The sequence below is a fragment of the Hypanus sabinus genome, chromosome 12 (assembly GCF_030144855.1).
Source record: "Hypanus sabinus isolate sHypSab1 chromosome 12, sHypSab1.hap1, whole genome shotgun sequence".
Taxonomy (NCBI): Eukaryota; Metazoa; Chordata; class Chondrichthyes; order Myliobatiformes; family Dasyatidae; genus Hypanus; species Hypanus sabinus.
The window spans coordinates 29,027,593-29,041,055 of record NC_082717.1 but is presented as its reverse complement, the minus strand read 5'-3'; the positions used below and the strand labels follow the sequence as shown (position 1 = coordinate 29,041,055).

Here is a 13,463-nt window from a genome sequence, read left to right as displayed (position 1 = left end):
CTTCTAAACTCCAAAGAGTACAGTGGTCAAACATTCCTCATATGTTAACCCTTTCATTCCCAGAATCATCCCCATTATTATTCTCTAAGATGTTATTTGAAAATAACACTGCATATGTTTGGAACAAAGTGTTGTATGTATTGCCATATAACTCGCACCAATAATGCAGCTGTGCATCAGCCATTTAAGCTGCCAACCCAACCCCCTGTTAATATTATTAAAGCAAAAAATAATGGAAACACTCAAGCAGGTCAAACAGCAGCTGTGGAAATGAGAAGTAATGTTTCAGTCTTCAACTTGAAACTTTAACCCTGCTTATATATCCACAGATGGTGTGTAACCTGCTGAGTATTTCCAACATTTTCTGTTTTTAATCTGAGATGATCAGTACCTGCAGTGTTTTTTTTCACTAGCTCATGTCAACTCCTTTTGCCTTCTGCATAAATAATCTAAGATTCATCACCATCTCACCAGGCTAGTCACAATTCCAGTTAATTAGCATATTCCTCCCTCTGACTGAAACAATCTTCAATAAGGAATGGCAATCCCTCCTTAAGAGGAATATTTTCCCTGGTATAATGATTCCAATTCATTTTCTATCCCAATAAAAAACAATACTTTACTTAAAAATACTGTACTAAACCAGTTCTTTTCATGAAGGAGCTGAATATTTCTATTGGCTGTCTCCCCATTAATCAGGCTAGATTCATAAACATGAAAGTCTGTAGATGCTAGAAATCCAAAGCAACATGCACAAAATGCTGAAGGAACTCAGCAAGTGAGGCAGCATCTATGGAAATGAATAAACAGTTGACAGTTCAGACGTGACCCTTTGTCAGATTCATGTTCCTTTTATTTCTCAGTCACAGGAACAATGTTGACGGATTTCTGCTCCTTACTTCAATGAACACCAAAAATGACTGAGAAACTGTTCATAATGCAAATAACCTCCTTGTCCCATTTTATTCCCTTTTCCCATCCAACTACCTCCTACAAAATCATAGAATTTCTTCAATATAATAAAATGTACTAATGTTGATTCTCACGAGGAAATCTGCAGATGCTGGAAATTCAAGCAACACACACAAAATGCTGGTGGAACGCAGCAGGCCAGGCAGCATCTATAGGGAGAAGCGCTGTCGACGTTTCAGGCCGAGACCCTTCATCAGGACCCTTGTACAATGTGTTCCACCAGCATTTTGTGTGTGTTGCTTAATGTTGATTCTATTATTTTTCTCCAGAAAATCCATTGCACTCAGCTTATCTTCTATACATCATCAATGTATCCTTTTCCAAAACATCTTTCTTTCACCCACCCTTCTCTCCATCTCCTCCAATTTATAATCATTCTACTGTACATCAGATGAAATCATTTAGATGATAAATAATTTATTAAGACAAAAAGTATGAATAATGCATCATTACTTGGGGTTTCCATCCATTAGTCTAAAACTCCAGTTATCAATCGTACAATGCAGAGTACTCAGTCAAGTTAATAGTCAGAATGATGCTTTAGCATCCTGACTGACTGTGTCCATCACCTGGTATGGGAACTGCAGAGAGAGGTGTGGACAGCCCTGTGCATCTGTGGATGTGAACTTTTCTCTATTCAGGAAATTAGTAGTGTAAAAAGAGCCCAGAAGATCATCAGGGACACAAGCCACTCCAACTACAAACTGTTTCAGCTGCTACCATCTGGGAAATGGTACTGGCCAGGACCAACAAGGCTCTGGGACAGCATCTTTCACCAGACCATCAGATTTATCAATACACATTGATCTGACTGTATATTGATCTGTATACTGTACATATGTATACAAAATAATTATGTATGCAATCTAACACATTTTCCCTTTTTATTGCTTGTAGATTGCAATGGAGACACAACATAAGGATTTTCTACTTCCATGACTACAATAGTTAAATGCAAATACAAGTACAATTCTTCTGCTCCTTTTCTGCTCATCTTTTTATTGATTCATGGTTTGAGATGTGGGTATATCCAGCAATTTTTGCCCAAAACCATTTTCCTGTAAAGCGATGGTGGTAAGACACCTTCCTGAATCACTGCCACCATTATGATCACAGTATTCCTACAATTCTCTTGGTTGGTGAGAACCAGGATTTAACCCAGTGTTGATACAGTGGTTATAAATTTCCCAATCAGGATATTGTATGACATACAGTGGATCCCACAGATAGTGGTATTTACATTCACTTGCTTCCCTTATCCACTTTGGTGGTAGAGCTTATGGGTTTTGGAAGTTGTCAGATTAATTGCAAAGCATTTTGTTGATTCCTTCCACCACCAACACTCCCCAGCTCTCACATCAAGTTTTATTTTTTGTTAGGTAACTTTTTATTTAGGTAACTATTTAGATAACTTAGACAGTATAAAAACAACCCAATTACTTTTAAAACTATAAGGAGGCCCTTGTCAACGATTTGAATTTAGCGTTATTAAAAAGTTCATCAAGGATGTATATATTTCGAGGCCTTGTAGATTAAAATGTCACTGACTCCTTGATGCAACGCCAGGCAAAGTAATAAACAACATAAACTGCAAATAAGTTGTGATTTAAGTATATTAATATTCATTATAACGAACTAGCAATAAATGTTGAGTTATTTTTTAAAATTATAGAACGAAGCAACAGATACATGCAATCCAAATGGTCACAATAAAACACAACTCTTATAATCCTGAATAGTACTGTATTTCTTTTTTTTTACAATTTAACTTACCTGATTTTTATTTCGAGCTCCTCTCAGACTTGCACTATTGGCGATCTTTACAACCGTTCTGCGATTAATACTTTATCTGGAGTTTCGCTGTGTTTATCCTGAAGCAATCTACCGAATACAAGCTCGTTGCCATGACAATGTGGAGCTCCAGCGTCCTAGTCACGTGGGGTGCAGTGCAATGCCGCGACGCACGTGACCGAATTCCGGGCACGCGGACTCGTTGCTGTGGCGACGCCGTCCGACGAATCGCGTGGTTACGTCAACGTGTTTTGCGCCTTGCCGTTTGAACCAGCTGGCTGAGCCGGAAATTGTTAATCCTGTTGGTGCGTGCATTGAGCTGGGCCCTGGCACTATCTGAGGAAACCTGTCGGATCTGAGTTACAGCTGACGGCGAATCAAAGGAAACAAAACCAGTTGAAGTCTTGGGTGGGTGAAGGCCTCAACGTCAAAAGAAATCAAGAATTGTTCTGAGAGTGCGACTGAGTCGAGGGCGCAGTTCTATCAAAAAGTGGAGTGGACGGGCCAGAGGGATAGTGGCCACGAACAGAGTGAACGGGCCGAAGGGGCAGTGGTAGCGAACAAGTGGAGGAAGCTGAGAAACATCATTTTGTTGAATCTCTTTTGGTCGGCTACCACTATCTCGTCCTCTCCCAAAAGATGCTTTGATGCCATTCACGCTATCTGAGTGAGAGGGGAGAGAGCCCCCCCGGTACTCCCGACCCAGCTCTGCTGGGTGATGAGCCAGGTTGTGACCGCCCGTTTTACAATAATCCTTCAACCATGGCCGCAGATTTGCAAGCCAAGTATCAGAAACTGGCTCAGGAGTATTCCAAGGTTGGTGGATTGGCTTCATTGTTCTTTCCTGAGTTGATTTTCATGATGCTCATTTTTTTTCTGATCTACTTTGGAGTAAATGAACCACTGTTATCCATTTAAAGAATTATGGGCTTGCATTTTAGTTGGATTGATTTGTTAATCGTCAATAAAATTTTGAAAAATAATTGGGAATTAAGAATTTTCTTAATGAAGTTGAATTGCATTTTAGTTGTGACATTTTAGTTGTGCATTTTAGTTGTGACAGCCTTGGATATATTGAGAAGTACGTATGTGAAAATATGTGCATTACAAAAGTTAGAAGCGTAAAATTTCTAAAAGTGAACGATTCCTTTTCGTGAACAATTTTTGTTAGAATTAAGATTTTGGTCGGCATGGTGTTTTAGTGTGTTTTTTTTTGCAGTATGTGGTGGTGGGGGGGGGGGAGATATATAGTAAGGCAACCTTGCATTCTAACTTAATGAAGTAAAGCAGGTGGAAGATTTTATGTTCCACAATGTTAATAGAATAATTGGAAGTAGAGTAAAAAACCTAAAAATTGTCCCCAAATTTAGAATGTTTTAAGAAAGTTCACTGATACTAACTACAGTCTATAGGCGGTGTGTATTGATTTGACTGCTGTTTAGATTCTTAAAATGAATTTATAATTGTATTGATTTGGTTAATTCAGATACATCTGATTTATAATTTGGGTATTTAGAAATGTATTTGACATCATTAATTAAAAGTTAAAGGTTGTGTGGGTATAGATAAGTAATTTTAGTCACAACTGTTGAAGCATCTGTAAGCTTAAATGCTGCTTGAGGGGAGTATCGGAGGAGAGCATTACATCCTTCTGACTGTTTCAGACCCTTAAATGACCAGTTGAAGATTAAACAAAAAGAAAATTCTATAATGTCATTGAGAAAGTGGTGTAATATATTGAAAGAAAGAAGGAAATCTAAACAATACATATTGTGAATATCTGAGATAAAGGTGAATACTCAGCAAGTCAGATGGTAACTGTGGAGGGAAATAGTAAATGCTTTCGATCATTAACTTTTATTCTAAAGTACTGAAATTATTGTAAAATAATGTTTTGCTTTTTGATAAAATTTGTAACTCTAGAATCACTTGCACTCAATTGGTACCCACATCCCATTGGCAGTGGTTCCCACATGTAAACTGATGATACCCAGCTCTACATCACCAGCATCTCTCTTGACTTTGTTTCTAAAGTGCCTGAATCAAATACTAGATGATAGTTGAATAATTTAAGTATTAGGAATAATAAAGCCGAGGCATTTGGTGCTTCTTAAAAACTCAGTTTCCTTAATGTTTCTTGTTAGTTAGAACAATGGTATATTATTTAATTTTAGCAAGTGCTTCAGAACACATGTCACTCATTCATCTGCTGTAAGAATTTGTGACTTCCCCAGCAATGACTGAATCTTTGGAATTCTACCCAAGAGAGCAAAAGAGGCTCAAATCACTGTGTGTGTTCAAGATCTTAAGAGAATCCAGGTTTGTGGCATAACTGATTAGCAGGTCAGATGTTTTTGCAACTCTATTCTTAGTGAAGATAATTGCTTATCCTTGTCTTTGTTGTCCCTACAGTTGACTATTGTAGTAAACTCTTTCCTTTATTCTACTATCCTTAAACTCAAGATTGCTGAAAACTTGCTCTTGTGTTGATTTCAACCAGGTCCTGTTCACCTATTTCTTCCACTAGCACAAATTTGGTTCCTGAATAAACAACTCCACTTTGAAGATTCATATCTTTTGTTTTTTTTTCATTAAACCTTCCACAACCTCCCTAGTATTTAACAGATTTGTTTCTCTTCCTCAGTTCCAAAGAAGGGTTTTGAACTCAAAGCTTGACTGCCTCTCTTTCCACATTTGTTGCCTGGCGTGTTGAATGTTTCCTACACAATTTGTTATTTTAAAATTATGGCTGTTCAATATTTAGTGATATTTTTGCTAATATTCAAATTATTTTACTATTGGAAATGTTTCAGCTTCGGGCTCAGAACCAAGTTCTGAAGAAAGCAGTTGTGGATGAACAGGGTCATTGCACTTCTTTAAAGGTACAGTCCAGAAATTGCATATGAGTGATAAAAATGTAGTTGGCTAGATCTTGCTGCCTTATGCCACAGATTCCCAATTGAATGTCTAGATTTTAACTTTTTTATGGGGCAGCAAGTGTGGAAGTTCCACAAATGTGTTGTCAGGTATTTGTCTCAAACCTTTGATGGTTTGGAGCCCTCTTAGATTCTGAAAATTTGCTTTTCAATGCCTATATCACATTAGCTCAGATGGTAACCTGAGACCTATTGATTTTATTGTGCAGATTTGGTGGCAATGAGGAAGGAAAATTCTTTTTCTAATTATGTTTCTTTAATTTAAAATTTTTTAATTACATATTTTTACTTGTAAGAAGTTTGTATTGAAATATTTTCAACTGTCTCTGGTGGAGGTATTTAAAAGTTATTAATTATTACCCATAACTTTTATAGCTGCAAATGCCCAGCGTATGACTTCACCAGTATCAGAACTTTCAGGAAGCTGACAGAAAACTATATCCACTGTTCAATCCAAGTCACTGGAGTTTGGGATGATTTAGGCAGGAGAGTGAGCCTTCTCATCTTGACCTTGTAGTTGTAATATGAAGAGACCACTAATTGTAATTCTGGATAGCACAATCTGATTTTTTATTTCATTTTCTTGAGTTTTTGTCTTTATTTTCTACTAATCATATATTTAAGATTGAGAATTTGCATTTAGAGCACCATTGATGCACAGTTCACTTCCTGAACATAGTCACTGAGATTGAAAATAGCAGTTAAATTGCTTTAGTTCCTTCTCTTCTCACAACTCAGCGAGCCAAATGTTTTCTAAGATTGTTCTCTTGTTCGTTTGTTTTCCTCTTATCTCTCCTTATTTTTGTGTAAGCTTACCTGCCCGAGAGACCAGCTTCCTGCTTCTGACACTTATTCTCATGCAATTATTGACACCCAGCTTTTCATCCCTTAACATAACTGCATTGTTACTTGTATTGGGTCTCCTTTAGAAATTCTGTCCTTTCAATCAAGTATCCAATTAAATCTCCCTCAAAACCTGCTGTCACTAAACACCCTCCATCTTTTTTATTGTGATAGAACGAAGATGATGGGGCATTCTCATTTTTGCCATCACTTGCATGGTCTCTTTCATATCTTACCAGATGTGACTACAGAATCACTTGTAACAGTACAGCTCCTCCATCCCTAAGTTCTCTGCTTATTGCGTATCACTCAGCTGCTCTTGGACAGTGTAAGCTGCTTCTTAATCACTAAGTCACTCGTACCCCTTCCACTAAATTCTTATATCAGCTTGGCTAAAATGTAGTACTAGACATTCAACTTGACACGAGGAAGCTGTTGACTTCCTTCCCTAAATGCAAACTCTACCTTGCCACCATCCCCTTCCCAAGCAACTGTCTAAAACTGTTTCCAACCGGGAGCTCTTCATGATCCTAAGAGCAGCTTCCATTATTTATCTGTGCAATCGTTCAAGTGATTGTTTTCACTCTGCTGTATTGGGATACTTGCTATCATCTGTTATTTGTTATTGAATACGACTTGTTATTGAATATTATCTCTTGACCCGTGTATTCTAACAACTTCCTGGCTGTTCACTTGTTTCTGAATTGAGTTAGGCAACAGAATTTGATATGATTTTAAAGCAATCTTTAGATAAAAAGATTTTATATGACTATTACCCTATTGCTTGCTGACTAATATTAGCACAGGATTGAAAATTGCTTCAGTTTTCTCATCCACATTGTTTTCTTCATTATTATTTCATGTAATGCCATTGCTTTGAGATTTGTGAAGATTCAGCATGTCATCTAAATCTTTGAAAATTTTTATAGATGTGCAGTGGAGAGTATACAGATTGGTTGCATCACTGCCTGGTATGGAACCACCAATGCCCTTGAACAGAAAAGCCAACAAAAAGGAGTAGGTACAGCCCAGTCCATCATGGATAAAGCCCTCCCTGCCGTTGAGCACGTCTACAAGGAGTACTGTAGCGGTGTGCTACACGCAGCGCTAAAATTACGACACGGAGTCGGTAACTGCAGTCGAAGGAAAAAACTTTATTCAAAATCTTCAGCCTCACTTTTAAGCCTCCCTCAACCTGCCTCCCGTGGCGCAGAGGCTCCAAAGCTCTGTGCTCGCAACCCCCCGTAGGCTATCTAATTGTGAGTCGGTTCGGATGTGCCAGGAAATGGGTCGCCACATAACCCCCCCTCCCAGAACTGGCGATACACCCCCCAATGTCCACAGTCTGGGCCAGAACCTGCTTGGGAGGTTGGCCTCTGTGCCGAGGTGCCGAAAACTCGGCCGGATGCGCCAGGTCCACATGGGCCGGTTTGAGGCGGTCCACCGTGAAAACCTCCTCTTTCCCCCCAACGTCCAGCACGAACGTGGACCCGTTGTTCCGGAGCACCATAAACAGCCTCTCGTATGGCTGCTGCAGCGGTGGCCGATGCCCGCCCCTTCGTACAAACACAAACTTACAGTTCTGTAGGTCTTTGGGTACGCAGGTCGGGTGCCGCCCATGCTGTGAAGTGGGCATGGGGGCCAGGTTACCGAGCTTCTCGCGTAGTCTGCCCAGGACTGCTGCGGGATCTTCCTCTTGCCCCCTTGGGGCTGGTAGGAACTCCCCGGGGACGACCAGGGGCGCGCCGTATACCAACTCGGCCGACAAGGCGTGCAGGTCGTCCTTGGGCGCTGTGCGGATGCCGAGTAGGACCCAGGGAAGCTCGTTCACCCAGTTGGCTCCTCGCAGGCGGGCCATGAGGGCCGACTTCAGGTGACGGTGGAAACGCTCCACTAGCCCGTTCGACTGTGGGTGGTAGGCAGTGGTGTGGTGCAGCTGAGTCCCCAAAAGGCTGGCCATAGCTGACCACAGGCTGGAGGTGAACTGGGCGCCTCTGTCGGAGGTAATGTGGGCTGGTACACCAAAGCGAGATATCCAGGTGGCGATCAGGGCTCGGGCGCAAGATTCGGAGGTGGTGTCGGTGAGCGGGACCGCCTCTGGCCATCTTGTGAACTGGTCCACAATAGTCAGGAGGTGCTGCGCTCTGCGCGACACTGGCAGGGGGCCCACAATATCCACATGAATGTGGTCAAAACGCCGGTGGGCGGGATGGAACTGCTGCGGTGGGGCTTTGGTGTGCCGCTGCACCTTGGCCGTCTGGCAGTGCATGCACGTTTTGGCCCATTCACTGACCTGTTTGCAGAGTCCGTGCCAATCGAACCTGCTGGAAACCATCTGGACAGTTGTCCGGATGGAGGGATGCGCCAAGTTATGAATGGAGTCGAAAACGCGGCGCCACCAGGCTGTCGGGACGACGGGGCGGGGCTGGCCGGTGGCGACGTCACAGAGTAGGGTCCTCTCACCTGGGCCCACGGGGAGGTCCTGGAGCTGCAAACCGGAGACTGCGGTTCTGTAACTCGGAATCTCCTCATCCGCCTGCTGCGCCTCTGCCAGTGCCTCAAAGTCTACCCCTTGGGAAAGGGCATGAACGGTAGGGCAAGAGAGCGCATCCGCCACGACATTGTCCTTACCCGAGACGTGCCGGACGTCCGTCGTGTATTCAGAGATGTAGGACAGGTGGCGTTGCTGGCGGGACGACCAGGGGTCGGACGCTTTCGTAAACGCAAAGGTAAGCGGTTTGTGGTTTGTGAACGCGGTGAAGGGCCGACCTTCTAGGAAGTACCTGAAATGCCGGATTGCCAGGTAGAGCGCCAACAGTTCCCGGTCGAAAGCACTGTATTTGAGCTCGGGTGGTCGCAGGTGTTTGCAGAAAAACGCCAGGGGTTGCCAGCGACCTGTGATGAGTTGCTCCAGCACCCCACCGACTGCCGTGTTTGATGTGTCCACTGTGAGGGCGGTAGGGGCGTCCATTCTGGGATGTACTAGCATTGCGGCGTTCGCCAAAGCTTCCTTCGTTTGAACGAAAGTGGCGGCGGACTCCTCGTCCCAGGTAATGTCCTTGCTCGGACCCGACATCAGGGCGAACAGGGGGCGCATGATCCGGGCAGCTGAAGGGAGGAAGCGGCGGTAGAAATTGACCATACCTACGAATTCCTGAAGGCCTTTGATCGTGGTGGGTCGGGGAAAGAGGCGGACCGCATCTACCTTAGCGGGCAGAGGGGTTGCCCCGTCTTTAGTAATCCTGTGGCCCAGGAAGTCAATGGTATCGAGTCCGAACTGGCATTTGGCGGGGTTGATTGTAAGACCGTACTCACTCAGTCGGGCGCAGAGTTGACGGAGGTGGGACAGATGCTCCTGATGACTGCTGCTGGCTATGAGGATGTCATCCAAATAGATGAACGCGAAGTCCAGGTCCCGTCCCACCGCGTCCATTAACCGCTGGAACGTCTGTGCGGCATTCTTCAGGCCGAATGGCATGCGGAGGAACTCGAAAAGGCCAAACGGGGTGCTGAGAGCCGTTTTGGGGACGTCGTCAGCATGCATCGGGATTTGATGGTACCCTCGGACGAGGTCTACCTTGGAGAAGATCCGTGCGCCGTGCAGGTTTGCTGCAAAGTCCTGAATGTGCGGCACAGGGTAGCGGTCCGGTGTGGTAGCCTCGTTCAGCCTGCGGTAGTCGCCGCACGGTCTCCAGCCCCCCCCGTCGCTTTGGGCACCATGTGCAGGGGGGAGGCCCATGGGCTGTCGGACCGCCGGATGATCCCCAATTCCTCCATCCTCAGGAACTCCTCCTTCGCCAGTCGGAGCTTGTCCGGGGGAAGCTGCCGAGTGCGGGCGTGGAGGGGTGGTCCCTGGGTCGGGATGTGGTGCTGTACGCCGTGCCTGGGCATGGCCGCTGTGAACTGCGGTGCCAGAACTGATGGGAAATCCGCCAGGACCCTGGTGAAGTCGTTGTCGGACAGCGTGATGGAGCCGAGGTGAGGGGCTGGCAACTGGGCTGTACCCAGGGAGAATGTCTGAAAGGTCTCGGCGTGTACCAGTCTCTTCCTGGGTAGGTCGACCAGTAGGCTGTGAGCCCGCAAAAAATCCGCACCCAGAAGCGGTTGGGCTACGGCGGCCAGTGTGAAGTCCCACGTGAACTGGCTGGAGCCGAACTGTAGCTGCACCTGACGGGTGCCATAGGTCCTTACTGTGCTGCCATTCACGGCCCTCAGGGGGGGACCCGGTGCCCTGCTGCGGGTGTCGTAACTCGTCGGAGGTAAAACGCTGATCTCAGCCCCAGTATCGACCAAAAACTGGCGTCCCGACCTTCTATCCCACACATACAGGAGGCTATCCCGATGGCCAGCCGCCGTAGCCATCAGCGGCGGCTGGCCCTGGCGTTTCCCGGGAACTTGCAGGGCGGGCGACAACGGCGGGCTTCTGCGCCCCACCGCTGGTGGTAGAAGCACCAGTGTTCATTGGGCCGGGGGTTGGCGGGCTCTGCGGCCGGGCCTGGACTGGTTTGCTGCCGGGAGCGTGGCTGGGAGATCTGTGCGATGGATGCCCCGCTCACCTTTTTGGCGTTCCACAGCAAGTCCGCCCGGGCTGCCACCTTCCGGGGGTCACTGAAATCCGCGTCGGACAGCAGCAGGCGTATGTCCTCGGGCAGCTGCTCCAGGAATGCCTGCTCAAACATGAGGCAGGGTGTGTGTCCGTCGGCGAGAGACAACATCTCATTCATTAAAGCCGATGGAGGTCTGTCGCCCAAGCCATCCAGGTGCAGTAAACGGGCAGCCCGCTCGCGCCGTGAGAGTCCGAAAGTCCTGAGGAGCAGGGCTTTGAATTCCGTGTACTTGCCGTCTGCCGGGGGCAACTGTACGAACTCCGCGACCTGGGCCGCTGTGTCCTGGTCAAGGGAGCTCACCACGTAGTAGTAGCGGGTGTCTTCTGAGGTGATCTGGCGAACGTGGAATTGGGCTTCGGCTTGCTGGAACCATAGGTTCGGGCGCTGTGTCCAGAAACCCGGCAGTTTCAACGAAACCGCATGAACAGAGGCGGCGTCGGTCATTTCTGGTCCAAAAATCGTTTGGACTGTCGGGGTCACCAATTGTAGCGGTGTGCTACACGCAGCGCTAAAATTACGACACGGAGTCGGTAACTGCAGTCGAAGGAAAAAACTTTATTCGAAATCTTCAGCCTCACTTTTAAGCCTCCCTCAACCTGCCTCCCGTGGCGCAGAGGCTCCAAAGCTCTGTGCTCGCAAACCCCCATAGGCTATCTAATTGTGAGTCGGTTCGGATGTGCCAGGAAATGGGTCGCCACAGTACTGTCAGAGAACAGCAGAATTCACTATCTAGGTCAAGCTCCCTTCTCGCTGCTGCCGTCGGAAAGTAGTTAGAGGAGCCTCAAGATCCACACAACCAGGTTCAGGAACAGTTATTACCACTCAGTTATCAGACTCATAAATGAAAAGTTCAAAGTTTAAAGCAAACTTATTACCAAAGTATATATACATCACCATACACAATCCTGGCATTTGTTTCCTTGTGGCCATACTCTGTAAATCCAAGAACCTTGATAAAGTCAGTGAAAGACTGCACCCAGCAAATAAGCAACCAGTGTGCAAAAGATAAACTGAGTAAATACAAAAGGAGAAAAATAAATAATAATACATAAGCAATAAATATCAAGAACATGAGAAGAAGAGTGAGTCCATAAGTTCTGGGAACAAATCAGTGATGGGGCACATGAAGTTGTCCTACTGGTTCAATAGCCTGATGGTTGAGGGGTAATAACTGTTCCTGCACATGGTAGTATAAATCTGAGGCTCTTGGAACCACCTTTGTGATGGCAGCAGTGAGAAGAGAGCATGACCTGGATGGTGGGTGACCCTGATGATGGATGCTGCTTTCCTGTGACAGCACTCAATTTAGATGTACTCAATGGTGGGGAGTACTTTACCCTAGATGGAGCGGACCATATCAACTACTTTTTGTAGGCTTTTCCATTCAAGGGAATTGGTGTTCCATGCCAGGCCATGATGCAGTCAGGTAATATACTCTAATCACACATCTACATAAATTAGATCTCATGCCGAATCTTCACAAACTAAGGAAGTGTTGGATGTGGAAGGGATAACTTCAGTCATCGCAGCACTGAACTATTCACAGCCTATGGACTCACTTTCAAGGACTTCTCTCATGTTCTTGATATTTAATGCTTATTATTGATTATTAATTTGTTTTCTTTTTGTATTTGTATTGTTGTCTTTTGCACATTAGTTGTTTGCCTCCTTTGTATTCAGTTTTTCATTGATTCTAATGTGTTTCTTTGTATTTACTACAGGAAAATGAATCTCCGTATATTGTGACATATATCTTTGAAATTTTGAACTATGAACATCCCACAGTCTCTTCAAGCACTTCAGTTCACTTTAATAGGTTTCTGTAGCCAAATTAGTTGATGTTAAAGTCTGTCCCGGTAAAGAGACTGAGAGTATGAGGCTCCCCCACCTCCCACCGCCCTGGATAGGGGGCCAGTCTATCATGAGGTTAACCCCCAACATTTTGCCGGTACCCATTTTCAGCTGGGTGGACTGGAACAATGTGTGGTTAAGTACCTTGCTCACAACACGCTGCCTTGGCTGGGGCTTGAACTCACAACCTTCAGATTGCTAGTCCAGCGCCTTAACCACTTGGCCACATGCCACAAGTTAGTTAATGTCCCTGGTATTAATACATCAAGCACTGGAATCAACATCTATCTTATTACAACTTGCATTACCGTTTGTGGAAGACTGTTTTGCACAAATTCCCTGACACATTTTTAGCTGGGCAACAGTGACAGCATCATTGGTTGTAAAGCATTTTGATAACCGTGTTTTCAGAGGTGGTATATGGAATGCAAGCCTCTTTATGCTTTCTCTCTTTGAAGATTTT

The 13,463-nt window shown here is 45.1% G+C and overlaps 1 protein-coding gene and 1 long non-coding RNA gene across 6 annotated transcripts in view; one reads left to right on the top strand and one right to left on the bottom strand.

The window, feature by feature from the left end:
• LOC132402732 (uncharacterized) overlaps window positions 1–2,895 on the bottom strand; it is a 126,524-nt gene extending 123,629 nt beyond the window's left edge. For all 4 annotated transcript variants that reach the window (XR_009515051.1, XR_009515053.1, XR_009515052.1 and 1 more), the window contains exon 1: window positions 2,746–2,895. This is a non-coding gene — a long non-coding RNA (uncharacterized LOC132402732). The remainder of the gene's footprint in view (window positions 1–2,745) is intronic.
• Window positions 2,896–3,036: 141 nt separating this feature from the next.
• Window positions 3,037–13,463, top strand: part of ppp1r21 (protein phosphatase 1, regulatory subunit 21) — a 113,844-nt gene continuing 103,417 nt past the window's right edge. For both annotated transcript variants that reach the window (XM_059985694.1, XM_059985693.1), the window contains exons 1-2: window positions 3,037–3,579; window positions 5,577–5,645. In XM_059985694.1, the coding sequence (XP_059841677.1) occupies window positions 3,526–3,579; window positions 5,577–5,645 (123 nt within the window). In that variant the 5' untranslated portion in view covers window positions 3,037–3,525. The remainder of the gene's footprint in view (window positions 3,580–5,576; window positions 5,646–13,463) is intronic.